At 39.6% G+C, this 26032-nt stretch overlaps 1 protein-coding gene across 1 annotated transcript in view; it reads left to right on the top strand.

Annotated features, from left to right (window-relative positions):
• Window positions 1-26032, top strand: part of dlgap2a (discs, large (Drosophila) homolog-associated protein 2a) — a 281858-nt gene extending 255826 nt beyond the window's left edge. Inside the window, exons 8-13 of the mRNA XM_036150388.1 lie at window positions 208-593; window positions 15936-16024; window positions 16169-16608; window positions 16700-16791; window positions 23339-23491; window positions 23636-26032. Of these exons, the coding sequence (XP_036006281.1) occupies window positions 208-593; window positions 15936-16024; window positions 16169-16608; window positions 16700-16791; window positions 23339-23491; window positions 23636-23842 (1367 nt within the window). The 3' untranslated portion in view covers window positions 23843-26032. The remainder of the gene's footprint in view (window positions 1-207; window positions 594-15935; window positions 16025-16168; window positions 16609-16699; window positions 16792-23338; window positions 23492-23635) is intronic.

Genomic DNA, 26032 nt, shown 5'->3' with positions numbered 1-26032 from the left:
AGATTTTATAACAGACCAACAACATGCGGCACGTACCGTGGACACAGAGTACTTTAATAAGCGTGGCTTGCATTTTTATTCAGACTCTTTTCCTGAAGCCCCTAAATTAAATCAAGTAACTATTTTCAGAAGACGCACAATTAAATGAGCTAATTGATTTTGGAAAATTGTTTGGTTAAAAACAATGTTCCCCTATCTTTTTTTTAGCCATCACCTACACACCGAGCTACAAGAAGACGCCTCCTCCAGTACCGCCCCGTACCACCTCCAAACCGCTCATCTCCATCACAGCCCAGAGCAGCACTGAGTCCACCCAGGATGCCTACCACGAGGGACGGCACCCTCACAGCGGCATGTGGGCCCCTGATGGCCTCACCCTTGGGCTGACGGCAGGCAGAACCCTCTATAACTCCACCGACAGCCTGGACAGCACCAAGGCTGTGACCATAGCCATGGAGGCGGCGGGAATCATGGCAGGGAAAAGGCATCCATCCACAGATTCTCATAGCTCGGTGCTCACCTGTGACAAGGCAATCCTGGTGTCCAAGGCTGAGGAATACTTGAAAACACCTCGATCGTCTATAGGGATACAGGTCAGTCAGCGGATAAATGCGCAAAAAGCAAACGCATCCCTTCCATGACCACGTGACTCTGTCAGTTCTCAACCCTAAATTATGCAGTTTTGATAATCCAGAGAAGTATCACCCTCATAAATTCAGCAGAGAAACAGTGCTGTCCTCTGTGTGGCTAAAAATAGCAAGAGTGAGTCATCTCACTGCAAACCATTTAATTAAGATTCAATGCAGGCCGGAGCAGCTTTGGGTGAATGGTAGTATACTCATTGTTTCATTCACTCCTCCCTGATTAACTGCGCCCTTCCCTCATTGTTTTCTACCTCAATGATAATTCAACCCCCGCATAGTTTGTCTTCTGCTCTATTTATCATCTTAACGTAATTCTTATCCATGTTCAATATTTTATTTCAACACGTTTTATGTGTTGTGGATCTCTTGTTCTATTGAAAATGTGTGCAGTCAGAATCACAAAAGGAGCTCAAACCGTTATCTCCCTTCTGTATTAAGGGTGTAAAGGACTTTAGGGTTGCTTTAAAGACACTATAAAACTGTGTACTATTCTTCAGAAGAGCTGCAGTCCCCCTTTCTAACCTTGCCATGTAGGCTGGCATTTTGAAATACAGATTACGTGGTTCTGAACATTAGAAAAATGAAGGACCACCTGCACTGGGTCGAGGCGCCATCCTAGGACACCACCGGCCTTCCTGATGAGATTATCCGCTCCCTCCCAGAATAAGAGTCAGTGTTTGATAATTTATTTTTTTTCATTTTCCTTACATACATTACGAAAGAAATCCAAAATTGAAGAGCATTCAGAATCATACCTTGCTATTACAGTGCTCCTTTTCTTAGTTTGTGTCAATTTCTAGATATTGCCCATTTTTCCACAAACATTCACATTTCAGTTGTTGTAGTCTTGTAGCATACGCAAGTCTCTCATATCGGGGATCCCTTGCACTATGTCAGTCCAGTTGCTGAAGGAGGGGGGATCCACTTTATACCATTTCCGTGCGATAGCTTTCTTTGAGGCAACCAAAATAATTTTAATCAAATAATGGCCTCTTACCTTGAATATTAACTTATGTTAAATATCCCAAAGAGATGACAGTAAATGTTTTAGGTAGCTAGTATCCTAATATTTATGTTAGGTATTAACAGACATCATCCCCGTAAGGTGTCAACTTTACACATTGCCAAAAAAACATGTGTTTGGTCTTCATCCTGTGCTCCACACAATCTCCAGCAGGGATGCTGTATTGGCAGTAGGGTTGGGTATTGTTAAGAACCTCACAATTCGATTCACTTTTGCTTCTTTGGGTCATGATTAGATTCATTATCAATTTGATTCTATATTGATTTAAATGTTTCAGTATTGATTTATTTTGAAAAAAAGCAGAAATACATATTTTTTAATGGTGCCCATTGTTACATTTTAAATATTTAGTCATTTAAATGTTAAATGTCCATGTGAACAGTCATAGGATACCAGTGCACGTATTAATATATCTGAGCAAATAAATATTAATATAGAGTACAAAAGTAAAAACACGACAGTACTGTACTGACATTGAAGTTAATGCAATTAAAGTACATGCAAAGGTAAATTATTCTCCTTCCTGCTTAGAAACTGGGATAATTCTCATTATGTTTGAGCAACAAAACATCTGAAAATAAAGCACTAGCGCAGTGAAGTGGCCTGGGAGTTACAAACTGATGAAAAATAGGTACGCTGTATTTCAGTACAGCGCTAATGTGATGATTTTTATTCTCACATGGCCAATATACTATACAGCAACAACATACAGTCTATAGCCTAAGGTTTACCCAAGGTAAACTATAAAAAAAGGCACAGTTTCTTTCCATGCAACAAAATAACTTACAAACTTAACTTGAACCTAACAAAATAAAGAACTGGATAGCTGCTGTACTTATAAACCCATATTGTTCTCTCTATGAGCCCCCTCTGCAGAAATGGGCTGTTTTCTGCTGCACTATAATCGTATCACTCACCAGCATTTTAGCTCATCTGGCTTAAGTTCATTGTTTGTACAAATGTTTTAGGTGCGCTGATGCACTTTCCTGCAGGGCTTTCTTTTTTATCTCACTTTTCGGTACCACTTCACCAATGCAGACCTATTCAGTGTTGTTCATATCATCAGCGACTGACAGGTGATGATCCGCAATCGTGGAGGAATGATATGATTAGCAAGAGCCACAGCACCATGCATCTCCTTGAAAAACGCAAGGGCCAGCGGGGGAAGTTTTTCGATTCCTGACTGTTGAGTTACAAGCACCACAGAAGGTTTTTGTTTTTGTTGGCCGGGCTTTATGGGACAAGCTTAACTGATCTCTTTTGCTCAGTCTGCTCGTCGGCTCTGTAGTGCTTGTTCATGAGTTAAAAGGTGCACTTTGCAGCCGCACACTGAGGAGAGCCTGACCAGGGCAGGGGAGGAGTAGGCGTCGGACGCCATGCCGCCGCTAAACGGCGTAACTACAGGGCAGAGTGCAACAGGACCTCCATGGGTTGAACCACCGACCATCCAGGGAAATCCCCGGTAGCCCCAGTCCACCACTGTAGTAGCACTGTAGTAAAATAAGCTAAAACAAATGTAGTTTATTTACATTTGCGTTGCCCGTTGTGCGGCTTTTGCCCATACAACGTGAATCACTTGACACTGTCGTTAATGAACCCAGTGGCCAGCGGAACTGATCGAGTCAGAGGATTTTCTGAAACAATATTGAAATGGGAAAAAAATTATTATGTTGCATTGATGAATTGGCATTTTTACCTACTCCTAATAAACAATGGTTCTTTTTCTATTTTCAGCGTGGTAAAACATCTTACTAAGTTTCCCTAACAAAAGGTTTTTCACATTTTGGAGCAACCTGTGCTCTCTTGAGTTTCATAAATAGCATACCACACATGTCATCAGTTTTTTCCACATTCAATTCTTTTTACCACTTTCCCTTTGTTTAAAGCATTGACATTTTTCCCTGATCCACCTATCCTTGATAAAGTTTTAATATCAGTTTAACACTTATGTATTCACTGCCCGATATTTCTGTAAGTTTGTTTTCATTGAGAGTTTTGTTCCTACTTCCTTTTGGTAACTGTTTCAAACCTGTAGATACTGAACACTTTTGATTTGTCCTCCTTTTCTTAATCTTGCTAATATAGTCTGACCTCTGCTTGACCATTTCTGGAATTTTGAATATATATCTCCTGGTTTATGTTTCCTATCATTGGCCAACCAAGTAAAAATCTTAATTTTGTTTCCCATTTTACACTTTTTAATTACTTAAAACCAAGTCTCCATGGGGAATTTTGTTAGGGAGTCCAGCTGTTTCCTATTTTCTTTAAACTATTTCTTATTGGCAATTGGAGCCAGCATATGGTCTCTCTCAGTATCTATTTTGTTCCATTTTGCTGAACAATCTGCAACACACCAGTAAAAAAAAAGCTATTGTGCAGGTTTTCAACTGCACAATAGCTTTTGTGTTTTTTAGGTTTGGCAGTGTCAGCGTGTTGAATATCCAACTCTTAGTCTACCCCCATTCCAGAGGAATCTTGAAAATGTTTTGTCCCACACTCTGTAAATTGCATGGTTGGTATTGCCACTGGCAAAGTTTAAAACTGATTTTAAACCTAGGCTGTACATTCATCTTACATTCATATATATATATATATATATATATATATATATATATATATATATATATATATATATATATATATTCTTGCATTTAGATTTAGCATTAAGACTTTCCATTTTTCATGTCTCAATATATTTTCTGTTCTAGGGATTTATAGTTTTTTCCTCTATAGATTAGTATAGATTTTTTTATTTGTTACTCCTGCGGAATCTCTTGTTCCACTTGAAATTAGATTGTTTGGTAATTTATGTGGGTGGCATATAATTAAAACAAAACTTTAGAGTTTTTGCCAGTTGCCAAAAAGTTTGTATCCAGATAGATGTCCAACAAATTCATCAACTTAGGTAAATGTGCCTGGTTGCTTTAAATATAATAAGACATTGTCTGCAAATCACCCATTTCTTTGTTCTGTGCACCTAATTTCACCACCTCTATCTCCTCAGCTTGCCTTATTTCTTGGGCTAAGCTCTCAACAAATATTGTGAATAGGGTTGGTGAAATAGCCCTGCATAGTGAACCTTTTGAGTCTAAACCAATTTGAAAAAACTAAAATGTACCTTCATGCTTTCCTTTGGATGTTGATATAATATTTTAATGCATATGACTGATATTTCCACTGGAAAGTGTGGAAGTAACTTGAATTGTGTGTTGAAATTTATTTACTACAAACTCTGGGTGAGAAGTTCATGAGAGAGCTCACTTTTTTCCAGCATGGAGTACGCTGCTACAGACTTCAGACAGTATCAACGTTAACCCCACCCAATGACTAACACCAGCTAATGCTCTCCTTTGAAATTATTAGACATATTTCAGACCAAGCTAGGGATATAAAGGCTAGAGTTGCTCAGTCAGATAGTTTGTGATCCATTGGCAGGTGGAGGCTGGCATTATGAGCTGGGTGAGATTCTTATGGATGATTCTATTCAATTCAACTTTATTTATATGCCGCCAGTTCACAACACATGTCATCTGAAGGCACGTTACAAAGTCCAACTCAATCAAATCATCCAGAGAGATTGGTAAAAAAGTTTCCTATCTAAGGAAACCCAGGAGATTGCATCAAGTTTTGACAAGCATTGGTTGACACTGTGAGCCTAATAACGTCTTCCCGGAGATGTTAAAACCAGGTAGGGGTTTTGAGAGGTGGAGGATGGTTGGTGCATGCTTTTGGTATCTGTGTGTGATGTGAACAAGTTGTTGGAAGGTGTGCATAGCTACTTTTCAAACCTGCAATAAAAGCTGCTGAGGTCATTTGCCAGATGAAGATCCTGTTCAGGGTGGGGAGGACGGGTTATTGTGGCACGTGAAGTTTTTCAAACGTCATGCTTTGTTAGTGAAAATTTAGTATTTTAGCACAGGTTTTGTGACGGCTGGCTGGCAGCTTTAGTGTCTGATTTGACAGAAAACGGATAGTAGTCGGTGGCTCTCCGATGTGAATTCCATGTGGGCCCATGTAATTGTCTCTGCAGTACTAACCTCCTTCTCTCTGGAGGAGTTTGCTGAAGAAGAGGTTGATTTGAATTGGAAGTAAGACTTTATAGGATTTCAGAAGATGTCCTGCTGTGAGGGCAGTCCTTAGGAAGTTCTCATATTACTCATGGCTAACAGATTGTAGTCTGATACTGATATTCATCTTGGCTTAACTCCAACACTGCATTGATCTCATTCATGAGTTTCTTACAGGTCTGCTTATACAGGCCTAGGTCCCCAACGCTGCAAATTTCTTCTTCGTTTTTACGTGTCTTCGTCAAATGTGAAGTGAACACGGGTTTATTGTTATAAATGGGAAAGGTCTTGGTCTGCGTCCACATGTCCTCCCAAAAACTATTATAGATAAGCTGTTTCTACAACAAACTACACTGTAGAAGAACGCTGATACCACCACAGAGTAAAAAAAAAGGTCTTCAGGAGCGCCCCCTGCATTCCAAAATATATCAGTCTCCTCATCTAGTAGAGCGTGCTCTCATGCTTTCTGTAAAGAGCATCAATGTTGTGACTCCAGTCCAAATTATTGTTCAAGTGGACACCCAGGTACTTATAAGAGTCCATTGTCTCAATGTCCATTCCCTGGATATTGTGGAAATCCACTAGCAGCTCCTTGGTTTTCCAAACATTGATACCAAGATGTTTCTGCTGACACGAGTCCACAAAGTCCAGTGTCCACTGTCTGCACTCTGAGCCATCCAAACCTGTAATGAGGGCAACTATTGTTTAGTTGACTGAGAACTTCTAAAGCTGGCAGGCAAGGGAGTTGATAGTGTGTAGAGGGTGAACAGGAACAGAGCAAATACAGTTTCCTATAGGACCACCAGACTGGAAACCAGCCTGTCAGAGACACAACCCTGTGTCCTCACATACTGCCAACAGCAGGTGAGGTGGTCTGGTATCCAACTGGGACAAATGGTGGGCCCCTCCTGACAGCTGCAGCTTGTCCCTCAGAATTCTTGGCTGGATGATATTAAAAGCGCTGGAGAAATCGAGGATCCTCACAGTTCTCCCTGGCATCTCCAGGGGGGTCAGATGTTGCAGGAGGTAATTGATAGAATTATCCATCCCAATGCCAGGCAGACAGATGAATGCGGTACCGCGCACGTGACGTCACCGTCTCAAGAGCAACGCCACTTTTGCCGCTTAGGTAGGGCATACAGGAGAGAAAGCACGGATAACCCAGCTATTACAAGCGCAACAGAACCAGCGATATGACCGACTTTACAGCCGTTAAACTTTCCCAAGACGATGTCCCAGGCACACGGATTACTGGTCGCACTGTCGAAGAACATACCAACCTTCAGCTCAAACGATGGCTTGAGGTTCGAGGGCTTAAAAAGACTGGAAAACTGGCCGAGATGATGAACGGTAAGCTTTGTTTTTTTTTTCCTGCGCGGCGGTCATGGCAGCGTCGGCCGTTTTTTTTTTTGTTGCTTGCAATCACCGTCCAGGAATGGGTATATGTTTAATGTTTGTCTCATTTGAAATGTTTTTGAGTAAGCTATCCTGGTAGCAGGCTATCATGTTAGCCCCTGCTACCATGATAGCCTATATGCTGTCATGGTAGCAGGCGCTACTTTATTAACATGTCGGCCACCAAAATACTCTTACCTTGACTTGATGTCGCTGGAATTGGGTCAGGATGTTCTTCGGTTGTGCCCTTTCCTCCGACAAAATGCTTGCTACATATGTACTTGAATTTGGTAACTTTTTCCGGGTTGAACTGTTGTGTAGGCCGACCGCCCCGGTGTCACACATTTCTCCTTGGCAGTCTTGAAGAAAACATCCTTCATATACGGCCGATCAGCGTACCTCGAGTCGCTGTTGCCCGTTCCATAGCAACAATGTTTAAAAACCATGGTCTTAGATTTGGAAAAAGCAGTCGTTTACCGAGTAAAACCTAGGCTAACGCACGTCTCTTTTAAAGCAAAGCAGCGGCTGGTTTCAGGAGTTTGCCCCACTGCGTACCACGTGATGTGACGTCATTGTGACGTTGTGTTTCTAAAAATAGCTCGCGCGCGGTACCGCATTGTAACAGATCCAATGAACACTTCACCAGGGACGTAGATTGTTGAGGCCAGTGCCACCAGCCTGCAGTTGCTGATTTGTTCAAATGTGTGGTCTTTGGTACGGATACCACACAAGAGCTCTTCCACAGCTGTGTTATTTTCCCCAGCTTCATGCTCATGTTGAACATGTGTCCCATGATGCCACAAAGCTTATCTGCTCAGCACTTCAGGGGCCTTGAACTGAACCCATCCGGACCGGCAGCCTTTCGCACCTTGCTCTTTTGCAGTTCTTTCCTCACCTGAGGAATGATGGTGGGGGGTGGGGTCTGTGGGATGGAGTCAATTTAAGTGGATGGAGTAGGAAATAGCTGTGAACAGAGTTGTAAAGTTCAAGGACAAAGAGTAGGCAGTCATTTAACATAAGGGGGATTGCAACAAGGTAGCTGGGGCAAAGGGTGTCTGATCAAACCTGCTCAGATCATTCAACAACCCTAAGTCTCCTAGAGCCTAAGAGTTTGGTTTGTGATCTGAAATTATTTTCAGGCTCTATGAAGCTCCACTCATGTTGTTCTGCTGCAGCTGGTCCTCCATCTTCTTACTGTAGATGTCCTTGCCATCCCTTGTCTTCCTTTTCAGTTCCTTCAGGATATCTCTCAGCTTGCCTTTGTTTTCTGATCTAAAGGCTCTCTTCTCCTCCTTGAAGACAGCTTTTATCTCAGGGTTGATTCAGGGCTTCTTATTGGCAAAAGCCTGTACTTTCATGAGGGGCAAAATGTTGTCCACACAAAAGTTAATTTGGTGTGTGATGCAGTATCTAATTATGTCAGTGTCCACCCCATGAGGAGAACAACGCTCCTGATACACAAACTGGCTGCCCAGTCGTCTCAGTTATGTTCAGTTTTAGATAAAACCATTGCAATGGGAAAAAAACACTGCTTTATCAAGCTCAGCCAGGAGGCTCTGAATTTCTTTATTTTTTTGCTAATAAAATCCAAACTAATGTCCGTCCTTCCCTTATTCTTCCTTTTTTTCCCAGAAAGTCTCTTGCGTGAGATTGATTTAACACACAAATTACATTAAGTCTATTGATTGCCAGATGTTGCCTTAAGGGCGCCAGCCAGTTAATGAATATTTCCTTCAAAGTCAATTGATCCTGCTACACGTGGTTGGTTGAATAATGCTTTGAGAATATCCAGCAGAGACATTAGCTCATTCTGAATATTTCAAAGTAACTCCAACACACACAGTCTGTTAATATTAGTGATTTAAATTTCATGCGAACAACAAAACAAAAATGTGTTATCTGACTGGCCGCTGATGAACAAAACTGAAATCCTGGTAAAATATAAAATGTAAGGAATAACAGGATTAGTTCTCTTGCTGATCTAGCAAATGGATTTACAGAGAATATATTAACCACAGTGGCACTCTGAAATTCTTAGCTTTTTTTTTTTTTTTTTTTCAGAAATCCAGCAAAGCACTTTGCGAGGCAAATGGTCAAATGAAAACCCTTTCTACCTCCGAGTCTGTATTCTCAAATATTCAGCTCATTTCAATAAAATTTTATTTGTATAGCACCAATTCACAACACATGTCATCTCAAGGCACTTTAAAAAGTAAAATTCAATCAAATTACACAGACAGATTGGTCAAAAGGTTTCCAATCTAACGAAACCCAGCAGAGGAGCATCAAGCATCAAGAGCATCAAGTCTTGACAAGCAGCATTCTCTCCTCCTGAAAGAGCGTAGAGCTACAGGGACAACTGTCAGCATTGTTGATGGCTTTGCAGCAATCCCTCATACCAAGCATTAGGCGACGGTAGAGAGGAAAATTCCCCTTTAACAGGAAAAAACGTCCAACAGAACCAGGTTCAGTGTGAACGTCCATCTGCAATGTCTGACTGGGGGTTTGAGAAGACAGAGCAGAGACACAAAAAAAGCACAGAAGCACACACTGGTCCAGGAATCCTTTCTGTGTTATAGAGGGTAATGGAAGATGATCTGCCCCCTTTGGATGGTGTCACAGCTATGAGAATGCCAGATCAGATGTACCTACTATATAGAGAAAGAAAAGACAGAGAGAGCATATAGTTAGAAATTGAAATAAGGACAAATAACGCAAAATTGGAGTAGAAGAGCTGAGAGAAAATAAATCTTGTGCAGTTAGTTAATTAAATTGATGAATTTAATTAATTAATTAAATTCAACAAAACCACATTTTAGAATGTGTCGATCCAAAATTGCACATGCTAAGATTATAAAACACCTGATGCTGCATGTAATAAAGGCCACATTCCCCAAATGTCCCGGATTCTTCTTAAGTACATTTCTTGGTCACTAATTTACAGTTGTGTGATATTTTAAGTTGACGAGGAAAAGAAAACTTTTAGGAACATTTTAAAAGCCTATTGGGCTTTGTTTTAAACTGTAATAAGTTCATATTTTCTCAGAGTTTGGTAGTGGCAAAATAACAATTTTTTTTTTTTTTTTTTGGAGATTTTTCACGGCTCTAGTGGCTCGCTTTTTATTACAGTAGGCTGACAGGAAGGGGGTGGAAGAGGGGTAGAGACATGCGGCAAAGTGCCGCGGGTCAGAGTCGAACCCGGGTTGACCGCGTCAAGGACTAAGGCCTCCGTACATTTGTCGCTCTACCCGCTGCGCCGACAGCACACCCCAAAATAACGATTTTAACAAACCAAACAAAAAAAGAAAACCTTACAAAAACTCTTTTTATCTTTCTGAAGAAAGATAAAAAGACATGCTGTATAACAGCAGGGACACTTTGATTTTCAAATATCGATTCATTGCTGGGAACCTCTGTCGACCTCCTTGTCATTCTATATAGACAATCAGCCTTCCACTTGTGGTGTAATCAGCCCCTATTCACCTTCTTCTAGATTGATTTGTATCCTGTAGGAGTTCAGCTGGTTAAGAATGAAATCTTTAACCTCATGGACAGTCTTGTCTTAACTTTCCTCAGGGCCTCCCACAGGGACCACTTTAAAGGTACTTTCACTGCATTTTTCCCTTCTTTAAACTGAAAAAAAAGAACAACTCTAAGGCAAACCCTTTTAATTGGCACCGTCATGATGAGGTTCCTAAAAAACAAAAGGTTTCAACCTTAAACTTGAGAAGTCGGCAGGTGTTTATCTTTTTGCTGATGCTCATATTTTCCACACCTGTTCTTTCAATGTGACCGTGGATAACTGAGGCTGTGAGTGTGAAAGCGTGTTCATGCCAAAGTGTTTTTGCGTACATACACCGAAGCCCCTTTAGGGTAAGTAATCCTGCTGGACATAAATCGCAAAGCCTTCTGGCTGTTTAGTCTTTCATCAGCACTCATTTTCTTTTCATGAGCCGGACTTTGCTTTGTGTCTAAAACAAAGTAATGGAGGTCACCTCGACAAGCTGCCGCACACTCATTTCCTTCTCGCTAACAGCTTCTCCCAGACACCCCGGCAGAATACAAAGTAGATCTTCGAAATTGTCACTCCCCAGCTTAAACACTGGCCACTCCGTTCCGAAGGCTGAGCTGGAAAAAGTGGCTTGTGGGAGTTTCCACACCCCTTGAACTTTTCCACGTTTTGTGACAATGCAAACGCAAACTTTAATTTATGTTACTTGGATTTGATGTCCTAGATAAACACAAAGTAGCATATTGTTGTGAAGTGGAAGATATATAGATTGACATTATCTGCAAATAACAATCTAAACATTGCTGCATAAATTTGCTCAGCTGTTTTTTTAAATCTGATCTCTTAAAAAGAAACAGCATAATCAATTGCCTTTAGAAGCCAAACATTAAATAGTAAATATTTTTTTTGTAATTTAATCTCAGTGTAAATACATCAATTCTGTGAACCTGGTAACTCTGGAGGAGCTGCAAAAAGCTCGGGTCGGGCCTAGGGCACCTGAGACGGGGCAGTGGTTGAACTTCCAGGAGGACAACAACCCCCAAACAGACATAGAATGGAGTTATTTAGATCAAAGCATTTCACACATTGATATGCTAGAAAGATTTAGTTGGAGTTGAGACCTAAATCCAGAGAGACTTTGACACGTAACCTCAAAGCTTTTTTTCAGAGGTGCTCAACATCCGATCTGACTGAGTTTGAGCTATTTTGTAAAGAAGAATGGGTAGAAAGTTCAATATGTGGATGTGCAAAGCCCCTACTGTAGACACATACTCCAATAATCTTGCAGCTGTAATTGCAGAAAACAGAAATATGCGACTTTTTGGATATTTGACTTATGGACCTTTTTTTTTTGTTAAAACTTTGGAAAATCATGAGTTCAATTCAGCTTCTCAGTTATGCTCTACTTTGTGTTGGTCTATCAAATAAAATTTACAAGTCTAGAATTGTAAGGGTAATAAATGCTTTTACAAGACTGAGTATACCTACAATGGAAGCACCTTTTGTTGTTAACCACAACCTTTTGGCCATATTTAATCAATAACAAAATGTCAGGCTAATTATTAAGGTGCTTTAGAATGATATATTTATTCGTTTTTGGATCATTTTGTCAAATTTCATAGAAATATAAGCTTGGAGAAATATGTTTCCACAACAGAAATGCAGACAAAACTAGCCCAAAGCCATGCCAGCATGCTGTGATTTAAGCCTAGTGTTAACACTACGGCAGACAGCAGGAAGCTGCCAGGAATGTCATTAGCTGAGTAGGCATTTTGTCATGAACTAAATATTAGACAAATTAACTCCAGTTGACATGAATCTCAGTTCTGAATCTGAAACTCATACATGAGAATTACTGCGATAATTATGCTTGGCTGCCCAAAACCACTGAGCCAGTGCTTCAATTACTTTTGTAGCGACTGTGTTATATGCGCTGTTTGGTCCTGAATAACGTTTTGGACATCCCCAAAATCCTTGAGATGCTTGCAGGGTGTGCATGTGAGTGATATATGGTTAGTTTTATGTCATCTGGTATCATTAAATAAAACTACAGGAGAAAAAAAAACTTGCTATAACTAAAGTAACTGACAAATATTATCAACCCAAAGCTCACAATAAAAACAAACAAAGCCGTGTTTTTCTCTCAAAATCTGGATACAAAATCTTAGTCTTGTATTGTTTATTTGTTCCTCCTAAACTGTAGCTGGTACTGTCACGGTGCAAGAAAAGACCTCATAAGCAGATCACATGAAAAAAAAGAAACTCAAATGACAAAAAGAAGCCTCTGTCAGTCTGGGGGGGAAAAAAGAAAAAAGAAAGAAAGACTGTGGCAATACAGCAGCAGGAAATTAATGTGAATGCTTCACAAAGAGAGGTGAACATGGAAATTAGGAGATGATAAGCAACAAAAACCAGAGGAAGAAATTGGGAAAAGGCATATTTAAGGTGAAAAGAAAATAGTTTTGCCCTTACACTGCAGCGAAAGTTGCAATAGGGTGTTTTAACCTGCAAATGCTTCTGGATCTGCAGCGGTTTGCAACAACGGGAATCATTATGAATTAGCAATGCACCGATCCGAATTTTGTGGCCAATTTCCGATCTTTGTGTTTTATAAAGCAAGTTGACGCTTGACGATTTGGCCAATTCTGATTTATCATTAAGAGCTATGATGCAAAGAAGCATAACAAAAGCATTAAAATAATTTCAGTCATCCTTCTTTTAGTGCTCATTAACTGTTTTTATTAAGAGCAGATGTTACATCAGTCGCTGTAAAATATGATTTTACTTTTATTTTGAAACAGACAAAATAATTGAGGAGGTCACAATAGCAGCTTATTTAAGGCGTTTACAAAGAAGTACCTGTAGGCCATCTTGAAAGACAAACATAGAGTGTAACCATGGCAATGCATGCAGGAAGGCCAGTATCAAAAACAGACATTAAGGGAAGATAGGGCGTTTTTTTAAGAAAGAACCTAATCATTTGTATGTACTCATACTATATACCAAAGAGCAAATTTAGTCAGAAGTGCTTAGGCTAACAAACATTTTCCATATAGATCTTGATAACTAGTTAAAGTTGTCAGCAAAGCACACAGTCAACAACCAGTGGAAAATGCAACCACACACAATTCTCTTATGAAAACCTGGCCTACCCTGAAATGATCAAACTAGGTACTTTCAAGGATTCTTTGTAAATGTATGTACATGGGCTAAGACAATATTTTCAAGCAGTTTAGGTTTAAAACAAAACACCAAACTAAAGTGCTAAAAGGGCTGCCAGTAGGCTTAGCTCTAGATCTAGCCCACGCACCGGCCCAGTGGTCAAAAAACACCAACATTAAGCCACCATTCCTTCAGGAAATTGCATTAACAGAGACGAACATGATACAAAATGATATGAACAGCTGCAAACGTGGTGTGCTGTTAAATTGCTTAAATCTGCCTGTGCTATTTAATAACCAGCAGATTGTCTTCACCTTGAAAATGCCTGTTTACTCATCGCCATTTGGGATTAGCACCGGTAATAGATAACATTTTGCATCTCATGTCTTTGTCTCTGATTGCCACAGTTCGCACCAGCTCAGAAGGGTAATTTTATGTAAAAACCTGTGGCGTTTTTCCAATACCAGAGTCTGGCTATTGCTCTCTTCTGTATGTGGTGCAAAGTGACAGACAAGAACGTTAGCTGATGTAATATAGCTGTCGCGCGTGTGTGCGTGTGTGTGTGTGTGTGTGTGTGTGTGTGTGTGTGTGTTTATGTTAAATAGTAGACCTAAGGGAAAAAGTTCTTTGTAAGTTTGGCCCATTTCCTGCCGAGCTCCTTCAAATAAAACAGTGCTCTGCCTAAACGAGCCTCTCTTGTAAATGAGAATTTGTGTCTCAGTGAAACTACCTGTATAAATAAAGGTTTATTATCACAAAGAAAAATCTAAGAAGTGTGGCATACAGTTGTATTGTGCCCCCTTTATTCTAATACCCCTAAATAATATCCAACGCAATCGACTGTCCTAAGATTTCTCCTAATCAATACACTGAATCCAGTTGTGTGTAATTTAAGCTCAGTATAAATGCAACTGTTCTGTGAAAGCTTCAGAGGTTTGTTAGAGAACATTAGAGAAGAAACAGCATCATGAAGAACCAGGAAACACAGCAAGCAGGCCAGGGAGACATTTTTGGAGAGGTTCAAAGCCTAGTTAGGTTGCAAAATATTACGCTAAGCTTTGAACTTCACACAGAGCGTTGTCAAAGTCATCATTTTAAAACAGGAACAGGATGACACAACCACAAAGCTCCCAAAGCATTGTCATTCAGTGAAACTGACAGGCTACATGCGGAGACCATTAATCGGAAAAGCAGCCCATAGTGACTCTGGAGGAGAACGACACCAAACATACAGCCAGAGCTACAATGAGATGATTTAGATCAAATGAAGTTTTAATGTCACAACAGCTCCGGCGAACAACTGAGAATCTAAGGAGAGACTTAGGCGTTTCTGTTCACAGATCCCAATTTTGACCGAGCTAGAACTATTTAAAAATGAGCATAACAAACATTTTGGTATTGAGATCTGCAAAGGTGGTAGACATTTACACCAAAAGACTTGCATCTGTAACAGCAATGATTTTATGAAGTATCTACTCAGGAATGCTGAATAGATTACTTTTTGTTGCTCCAAAGTCTGTTGAAAATACAGTGAAGTTCATGGAAAGATTAAAGTGATTTGTCTTTTAAGTGTGAGCATGCATGGTCCTCTGTTATTCTCTGTGAACTCTCCATTTGACCCTGCTACTTTCCTTAATGTTAGAGGGAAATGGCTCCTGCCCTCTGCCATTTACTACAGGATGAAGTGTTTGTTACCCGATGAAAAATATGATGAGCATAACAACTCTGTAAAATAAAAGCAACCGGCAATTATTCAACAAAGGTGTCAGGAGAGAAACTTTAAGGGATGACTTCATGAGAATTTACACAGATTACTGACCTGAAAATCTGGATATGGTCTAAGTTATTTCGGCCCATCATAAGCCCCCCAGCTACAATCTACGTTATGGTGTCCGATATAACGTTTCCTGTTTCGATTAAATTTTCTACAAACCCAAAGTCCACAGTAGCAAACCTCTGTAGTCTTTTAGCCTTTTGCAGCCTCCCATAAATCATACAATGTTTACTCTCTGACGTGCCATGTGCAGTTAAGTTACTCAGTCCAGTCCCAGCCCAATAAACACAGAGGCACAGGGGAATGGCAGCTAACATAATGAGAACCACTGTTGGTTTTTATTGTTTCTCCACGCAAGGTGGAAGCGGCCACGGACTCGGAGTCTGAAAGCAAAGGCTCGCGGGAGTACCACTCTGTCGGGATCCAGGTGGAGGATGACAAAAAAGGGTGAGCTAATGGCATCGAGGTTTTAAGATTGCCAAAAAAACGTCCTGCCTTTGATGTCGGATCTCTCTGTAATAAATGCTAACCCTGTTTTCAGAACCATTATGTGTAATTTTGCTGATTTTCATCCTTTGCTTTGTTCCTCAGACAGGGGAGGTTCAAACGCTCCAACAGTGTGACGGCCGCTGTCCAGGCTGACCTGGAATTGGAGGGCTTTCCCACCATGGAGGACAAGGGCCTGCAGTTCGGCGGGGGCTTTCAGCGTCACTCGGAGCCCAGCACGCCCACCCAATACGGAGCGGTGCGCACCGTCCGCACGCAAGGCCTCTTTAGCTACCGTGACGATTACCGCACCCCCGCTGAGCCGGCCAGTCCTCGCGAGACTACCAGCGAGACGAGCTGGCAGCTGGAACCTCCCTCCCCGCGGGAGAGCGCAGCCTCGTCAGGTGAGTCGGGGAGGGTGTCTCCGTCCCTGCGGAGAGATGGAAGCTGGTTCATGCAGCGGCTCCACGCGGAGACCAAGAGGATGGAGGCCTGGTGTAAAGAGATGGAGGCAGAAGCCGAGGAGAATGACCTCACAGAGGAAAGTAAGTCTTCTGCATTAAACCTCAAGCCTGAACCAAAGGGGCCTCGGTATATTGTAATGAAAATGCGTCATGCTGGCTCTCTTCTTCTCAGTTTTAGGTAAAATCCGAAGTGCAGTTGGAAGTGCTCAGCTGCTCATGTCTCAGAAATTCCAACAATTTTACTGGCTGTGTCAGCAAAATCTGGTAAGACATGGTTATTTGGTAAGGATGTCACGTGTTTACACTAACCTCTACATACTTTCTATATGTTAACTAATTAACCAAAAATCAAGACATTCTTTTAAAAAGAACATTATCACTTTATAATGGATATTTAATGGGAGTATAACATATTGCAGATACTTAAAACCTAGAAATATTTATACACAATTAATTATTTGCTGTTTTTTTTTTTCAAAACAGACGACTAATTTTAAAATCCACTTGTTCAAACAAAAAGAGCCTTTTGAATCATGCCCTCAGAAACAGAAAGGCCCTGCTCCATATGGTTGATGATGTCACATCAGTAATGACACAGTCTGGAAATCTCATGTTTCGCTGCATGTTTTCTTAACAGAGCAAACTTTCTTAATTGGACTTTGTAGACTAGACACGTGTTTCCAGAACCTGAAAACTGATACAGCAATCACTTTTGCTTCAAGGATCATCCATGCATGAAATGTAGGTGAGCTCAGTGGAAATCAGCACAGGGAGGGAGGATGGATTTCTCAGCACCAAATATAATCACTCTCTCGGTAGAAACTCTTTTTACTCCAGGATTTTAAAACAATTTGAATCTTGGATTTAGGGGAAGAAGCAACCCTGACCTAATGAAGGTTACAGGACATTTTTTTTTCCCATGCCTACAACTGATAGCAGTGAGACCACAGCAATTTTAAAGGAAATTGGCTGGATAAACATGGAGAAGACTTATATCAAATGACCCAAGACCCAGAATAAACTCAGGAGAGCTTGGGCAAGGAATATTCCTTGTCAAAGTCCACCATGTGCAGAGGCTATATAGCTATATAGCCTCTGCACATGGTATGCCCCTCTGAGCCACACAGCTTCATGTTTAGCATTAAAGTGACTTTTTAAACCCAAACAACTTGCTCATGTGAAAAAATGTACTGAATTCAATTAACATTTTGACCCTGTAATATCATAGTAATCTAAAACAGGGATGGCTGGCTCCTTTTAGGGACAATAATACCAATGTTGGTCCGCACCAGAGCAGAAAGTGTCTATTTGAATGCACAGTTTTGTCACAAACATCCGATAAACACTATAGTAAATTACGGGCATACTGCATTCACCACAGAGAGCATTTAAATTGCCATTTATTGGGCAAGAGGAGGGGTACTCGCTAGACAGGTCACCAGTCTATCACAGAGCAACACACAGAGCCACAGGATAAGCAAGCATGTATGCACTCGTACCCGGGGGAAATTTATAGAGACCAAATAACCCAACAGTCGTGTCTTTGGGATTTAGGAGGAACCCAGAGCACCCATAGTGTAGAGAACCCATGCATAGGAAAGGACACGCAGAAACCCCTCAGGAAAGGATTTGCACCTGGGAACTTCTGGCTGCAAGGCTACAGTACTAACCGCTGCGCCATCGTATATAGCAGCCCGACTCGAAATTATATTATTATAACCATATTTTGATAGAAGCCTGAGTACAACTGAAAGGAAACATGTTTAAATTAGGACATAAACCCTCTAATATCTCAGCAGAAAATGTAATTTTTCTATAGCAGCATTTGACACATTAGCATTCAAGCTTTAAATGGGTAACACTGAGTTTTGTAGCGGTGATTAATGGAGTCTAGATTGAACTTTTGACAATCTGACTGCAACTGTGCATTTGTCCATAAGCATTAATCACTACATATTCCTATTTGAAAGACTAAAAGGGTGACTCTTCTGCAATATGGAATATTATACTGTCGTTAGACACTGTCATGTCTCCTCCTCACAGTCTTTTTCCCCAGCCCACACTACACATTTAATGTTTTACTTGCCTCTAACAGAGGGATTCAGAACTGCTTGACTATAGAGTGACAATTACAGGGCTCTAAATATAAAGTTATTCAGCTTATGTATTTAAACATTCTGAAAACAAAGCTGAATGAGCATGGGATGGGTGTATATCTGGTAATGTGGCTTGGAAATGGACATGCCTGAAGATCCATCATCTTCCAGGGACGTGTACCATGCACAAGATTAGAGATGCTCGCTCTTGTGCTCTTTCTAACTTGTTTTACAAAACATAGGTTGGGGGCTATGAGAGGTAAAGTTGCTGTTATTGCAAAATGCAGCAGAAAATGCTCATTCGCAAGGAATTGCAACTAGGGATAAGACATTCTGGACCAGCCTTCCAGAATGTCTTAAAAAGGCAAGTAACTTTTCCCGCTAAAGGAGACAATTTTATGGAAGTTTATGGAAGAACTTACTTTAGATGAAAGGAGACTGGCAGCATAAATCTATATGTAATACAATCACTTTACATTTTGGCTTCATTTGCGAAATCCCCACAAATTAGAGGCTTAAAAAGAATTCTAATTTTAATTCTGCTCCTCTTGAACTCCTCAATTAACTTTCAGAGAGCCTTATTTAAAATGTTTCGCAGACAGACGGCATACATTTCATGCTTCTTTGGGAGGAGCAGCAGAATTTAATACTCACACAGTCAGAGCTTAAAGCTCACAACCTACATTAAATCTTACTGCTCTTGAAAGACTAGGACTTTTTAGACTTAACATTTAATGAGCACAATAAAGCACATAAAGTGCACAGGCTTTCAGTTGGTATTTGCCGATAACAGCAGTGTATTATGTTCCCGGCTCACTTTTCACTATGTCACGTTTAACATCTACGGTGACTTAAAATGTCTCAACAAATAAGAATTATAGTAATTCAATAATAATTTACAATTTACAAAATAAAATACTCTATCTGCCTAAGTTTAGACATTTAGCTTTTTTATTATCTGGGTAAAACATATTTGGATTTTATCATAGCTAATCTTCCATGTTTTTGAGGATTCATTCTAGGACTGTATCCAAGTCACGAGTTTAGCAATGCTTTTGGGAAGACAAAAAAATGCATTGTTTTACTCATAGAGAAAGGTTTATACAAAACATTATATATATATATGTGTGTGTGTATATATATATATATGTGTGTATATATTTATATGTATATATATATATATATAGATAGATAGATAGATAGATAGATAGATAGATAGATAGATAGATAGATAGATAGATAGATAGATAGATAGATAGATAGATAGATAGATAGATAGATAGATAGATAGATAGATAGATAGATAGATAGATAGATAGATAGATAGATAGATAGATAGATAGATAGATAGATGTATGTATGTATGTATGTATTTCATTCTGTAATGGTGTCAATTTTGGGTTGATCCATATGCCAAAGCAGCTCCTGCCTTAATACCTCCTTAAATGCTCATGTTGTTGTGTGTTTTCACACAAAGAATAAAGGTTTCATAAATATCAAACTGTGATGAAATGTTCTGCTCAGTATAGAATTATCCAGTTTAGGATTTTGAATTTTGAAGATAAAATGCATTAAAAGCCCTTTATTTAGCGCCAGTACAATTTGGTCATATATTCACTGTCATTCTGTACTTTGTTATGAACTGTCCCTTGAAATACAGAATTTGGACATGTTTCAAACTTAGGATATACGTTTTGTAGCAAAATGGGAAGTAAAATGTGAATCTTTGCATAGCGAGTAAGCTGCAGCTTCAAAGATATGCTCTCTTTCTCCTTTAGGATTTTTTTTTTATGAACCTGAATGATGAATCCACAGCCAGTCAGAAGTATAGTGCCATAAAAAAAGTATTTCCCCCTTGCAGGTTTCCTTTGTTTTTGCTTTTTTGTCACACCCAAGAGTTTTCGAAGGATTATTTCATTTATTAAAGGAAAAACTGCTATCCAAACCAACCTTGCTCTATGTTAGACCATCTTTGCCCTTTCACCTAATAACTAGTTGGACCACTCTTGGCAGCAGCAACCACATCTGCAAAAATTGGCAAAAAATCAAGAAGAATTGTTTGAGTTCAGCTTCATCAGACGGTTTTTAAGTAGGACCATTTTAGTGAATACCTTGATTAGGCCAGTCCAAAACCTTGATTTGGTTTTTTTTTCTGAGCTATTCAAGGGTGTACTTGATTGAGATTATTGTCTTTCTGCCAAACCTAAGTGTGCCTGAGCTCATTTAATGGCTGGGTCAGCAAAGCTGACCCAGATCATCAGCCAATCCAAACCAAGTTTTACTGTAGCGTACGCACAAATTTTCTCTTCCTCTTTTTTATTCTTTTATTGCCAAATACAAGATAGGATCTTTGCTGGGGGGGGGGGGGGGGGGGTTATCAGCACTTTTTTCAGGAATTTCATTGCGTCTCACTATGATTCCCAAAGCCGTAGAATGGCTTTGCAGTCTTTTCCAGTCTGAACGATCTCAATGAGCTCTTTTTCTCATTTGTTTTGAATTTGTATGTATCAAGGTGTGATAAGTTGCTTTATTGATCTGTTAGCCCATTTCCTGGTGTCTGACAGGTTCTATTTAATCAGTTTCCTAATTTTCTGAAGGTGTAACAATGATCGCCAATTGTTGCGAGTAAAATGAAAGTCAGCTCTTCAAAAAATTTAAAATTAATCACAGATTAATCACAGATTTTTTATAATTACTGAAATCACAGATTTTTTCATAATTACTGAAATCACTAAACAAGTGAGGCAGTTACTTTTCCAGTGGTGCCCGGTTGGTTTAGATAGCCTTTTTCCCTAATAAATAAAAACATTTTGTCTTCATTAAGGTTATATGTCTGAAGCATGACGGTGTGACATCTACATCAGGGCCCAAATACTTTCTCAAAAAACTGTGTAAAGAGAAAAATAGAAAACATAGAGATGACAATAGAAAAATTAATACCAAGCTCAGGTGCAGAACTGTGACGTTTATTAAAATCATCAAACAGCAGCAACAGACAGCAGTTACATCTTCTAAATGTCAAAAAAAGTATCTCCTGGTTCATCGAATTGCCATGTCTATCCATATCTCTATTCAATCAGGCAAATGACAAAAATCGAGCTCAATGTTCTCTTGGATCTGTAGATTTAGAGATCAAATCTTTGTTCCTTTGTATCTAGAGCCTTAGTTGTGATTGGATACAGTCAAAACCAAATATTCATATTCACAGTATTAATGTTCTGTTAACTGTGACATCATCCAGAGAAGACGGCTCACCCGCTACTACCATCTAATGTAGAACAGATTACTAGATCAATGTGTGCTTCTGTGCTTTTTTGTTTCTCTTGTTGTGTCTCTGTTCTGTCTTCTGTAACCCCAGTCGGTCGAGGCAGATGACCGTTCATACTGAGCCCGGTTCTGCCGGAGGTTTTTCCTTCCCGTTAATGGGTGGTTTTTCTTCCCACTGTCGCTTCATGCTTGCTCAGTATGAGGGATTGCAGCAAAGCCATGTACAATGCAGATGACTCTTCCTGTGGCTCTACGGTTCCCCAGGAGTGAATGCTGCTTGTCGGGACTTTGATGCAATCAACTGGTTTCCTTATATAGGACATTTTTGACCAATCTGTATAATCTGACCCAATCTGTATAATATGATTGAACTTGACTTTGTAAAGTGCCTTGAGATGACATGTTTCATGATTTGGCGCTATATAAATAAAATTGAATTGAATTGAATTGAATTAAAAGATAGACACCTTTATTTGCTAAATGCTTTTAGGGCTGTAACTCTAAGTGTATGTAAACTTCTGATTTTACAATAAGTAATGAAAAAAACTGCTCTCTCATTAATTCTGGCATTCAGCAAATAATCATTTAGTTAATCCCCACTGACCTAAAACAGGAAACGTTTATTCTAATTTGCTGATGCTGTGACAGGACACTGAGACAAAAAGGTAATGCGTATTTTCACAAAGTGTATGCAAATAAGTGCTTCTAACTTTGAGTCAAGATTATACTTTGAGATGATACCACACAAATATAGCACATTCAGGCTGTTGCATCATGCTCCTCTGCTATATATGATTCACACGTGACTTAGACGATTCCTCATATGCTTGTCCTCAGGCTCTTTATGATTAAAAAAAAAATAACAACTTCTGTTGTGGTGAGTCATCCAATATGAAGCTGGATCACAGCACAAGGCTTTAGTTTCAGTAAAGAGTCCATACAGTGTGTGGAGTATGTACTTATATGATTTTGTTTGGCTTTTTCAATGAAATGACATTCCTCTGAGGCACATTGTCATTATGATCTACCACCAAATTAGTGCTTGCCCTTTTACATCTCCTTTTGTCTGATATTATTTTAGAAAGTATTAAAAAAAAAACAGATATTTCTGTTAGAAATGGATGATTTATTGGGAAGAAAAGTGGAGCGGAAAGCAAATTTATACTTTAAGTAGGAACTCATGACTCATTAAAAGCTGCAGCGGGCCAGCTTTAGGGACAGTGGAGCGTTTCTCAATCTGATGTTCTTTTCATCTGTGAAATTAAATGACGAATAGGACAGACGTGACAAAGGCAGTTTATTATTTCATACCTCATCTAGGAAAATATGCCAGACGTAGTCCCCCTACTCTCCTATTTGTCTGCTTTCCTGAGTCTGATAAGGACACCTAGTGGATCCGAGCTGAAATGCTGTAAGTAGTGTTTCCTGCATCTTTCTGTTTTCCTCAGGACCCCAGTGCCATGCCGCGACCCACCTCTCAGGACCTGGCTGGGTTCTGGGACCTGCTGCAGCTCTCTATTGATGACGTCACCATGAAGTTTGACCAGCTGCAGCAGATCAAGAACAACAACTGGAGGCCAATAGACAGCCCAGAAAAGAAGGTAAAGTCAGACAGACTCCCTGTAAAACTGCATCGTTTAAGCTGTGGGAACTATTTTCTTGTGTGGAAAGAAGAACAACAGACTAATGTAAGTTTTGTGGGGAGGTGGAAGGGGACTTCTAACCATTGTCTCTTCCGCCTGCAGCCCCCAGCTCCCATACCAAAGAAGACCATCAGACAGAAGAGTGCAGTGACGAGAGAAAAATCTCTGGACCTCCCTGACAGGCACCGCCAGGAAGCACGTCGGCGGCTCATGGCAGCCAAGCGCGCCGCCTCCTTCCGGCAGAACTCAGCCTCAGAGCGAGCGGACAGCATTGAGATCTATATTCCAGAGGCTCAGACTAGACTTTGAGAAAACGTCGGATCAGGGATCTGTATCCATCCCTGCTCCTGTGCTCCAGCAACTTTAAAACTAGCTTTTTTTTCTAGACTGCTTCTCTCTCCACACCTTCTTTGTTCATCTCTGGTCCGTTAGCCATCCTCAGTGTCCATCGCCAACATCACTGGGCTGTAGGATGTGCCAAGGCTCTACTTCCATTGCCAAAAACGTGCATCTGAGATGGGTTGGTTGGAGTTTTATCTTGGTTTGCTTGTGACCAAGATCCACAGGCTCTCTCATGTCCTGGATGGGTACATCTGTAGTTTTTCAGCATTTGCAAAGTGCCATTTTAAGAGGAAGAAAAGTGCAGCTTTGAAAACCTTACCAGCAACCACACCTTTGAGCTAAAAAAAAACAAAACAATGTGTTTATTTGAAGTTTTACAAAATTGGTCTAAGTTTGTAACTCTTCACTATTTTTTAGTGTCTTAAAATTACCTTTGTTTATGCAGTCTTTAAAGGAGTGAATCAAAGGCTAAATATCACCAATTTGTTGTGACTTTGAACAAGTGCCAATGCTTGAAATACCTCAACTATGTGCACACGGCACAGGTAACCTATTCAAGGTGCTTCAGGCAATCCTTACTAAGCTTTTGATCGGTTAGACTTAAAAAAAAAATGCAGCCTTCTACCATACACAGTCATGATGAAATATTTCAGAGTGCATCTCAATAAATCTAAACATTATTGAAAAATGTTTTATTTCAGTAATTCAGTTCAAAAAGTGAAACTTGCGTTTAGATTCATTGCACAGAACATTTATTATTTTAATTTTTTATTTCCATTAAGCTTTGATGATTATGGCTTATAGCTAATGAAAACCCAAATCCAACAAATTTTGAATATTATGTGAGACAAAGAAAGTTTTTTTTTCATCCATAAATATTTAACTTTTCCTTTCACACTTTTTCCTTCCACTCAACTTTCCCTTCATATGCTTTGAGACAGCACTTTGTAAACAACAAGCTTGACCTTTTGTGGCTTACCCTCCTTCAGGAGGGGTTTTCAATATAGCATCCGTTTTTCCCTTTTTGAAGTGAAAGACACTCTATATTCTAATTTATTGAGATGCACCTGAGTAAACTTGGAATGACATCTGCCCACTCTTCAATGTGCACTTTTCACACCAATTTCCTAAATATCCAATGTTTGTGTTGCCAAATTTCAGACATTTACTTGAAGCTGTAAACATGCAAGTCTTGTGCCAACATGTTCATCACATCAAAGCAGTAGAGAAGTAACAAAAAAAAAACTATAAAGGTTTGAGTAACTCTTTAGATTAAAATGTGTAGACAAATGCACTTATGCACTTAATATAACTCTCACTATTTCCAAGGGAAATGTACATACCCGAGTTCACAATAGTACTGTTGTATTTTAAATTGTGAGTGGGAAAGCTGTGCTGTTTTTTTTTTTTTCCTCCACATGTCACCATATGTTTGTTTTTGAAAAATCTTGATAACCACGCTAGTAGAGTTGCTCTGCTGAGTTTTCATCATTTTTTCCAAAGCCCTTTCAAGTTGCACACTCAGTCCACAGCTAATGAGGAGTGGTAGAAGTAACCATCAAAACATAAACAAAATGTCATTATTTCTTTGAGCTATGAACTGTGTCTTGTTTTTCAAATTTCCTAAAGATCTCCCCGTCTGTGATAGTGTCCCCAAGTGTTATTATAATGAGGTCCCTCTAACCAGAAGATCCGAATTAACAAACTGAAACTGGGTCAAAGGAACTTCAGGGGGATGCAAACATAAAGTCTCAAATAACCAAAACTTTATGAATATCTTGCTAAAAAGTAGCATCAAATATCAACAGTTGGTGTTGATAATGTGTAATTTATACCACATAATGTGTAACACTTACCCTGGTAACGGAACCAGCAGAGGAAATGTTAGTATGGCAGGATATAGTTGAAAATATAAAAAGTGATTGAGATACGTGATTGGACATATACAATTACATAACACATATCTTCTGTGAATATTTTATACATGCCTTCAAAAAACAACCTAAACCTAATATTTAAGGTGCAATATAAGAGTAGAAAACTGGTGACTCTTGATACTATTTAGGTTATAAGTATATTTTTTCTATTTGGGTGCAATCTAATTAAATTTTTGACTGATAGGCACAGTATTTTAATATTGTGTAAAAAAAAAAAAAA

The sequence above is a fragment of the Fundulus heteroclitus genome, chromosome 19 (assembly GCF_011125445.2).
Source record: "Fundulus heteroclitus isolate FHET01 chromosome 19, MU-UCD_Fhet_4.1, whole genome shotgun sequence".
NCBI lineage: Eukaryota > Metazoa > Chordata > Actinopteri > Cyprinodontiformes > Fundulidae > Fundulus > Fundulus heteroclitus.
Note: the sequence above shows the minus strand (reverse complement) of the source record. Positions and strands in the feature narration are given on the sequence as shown.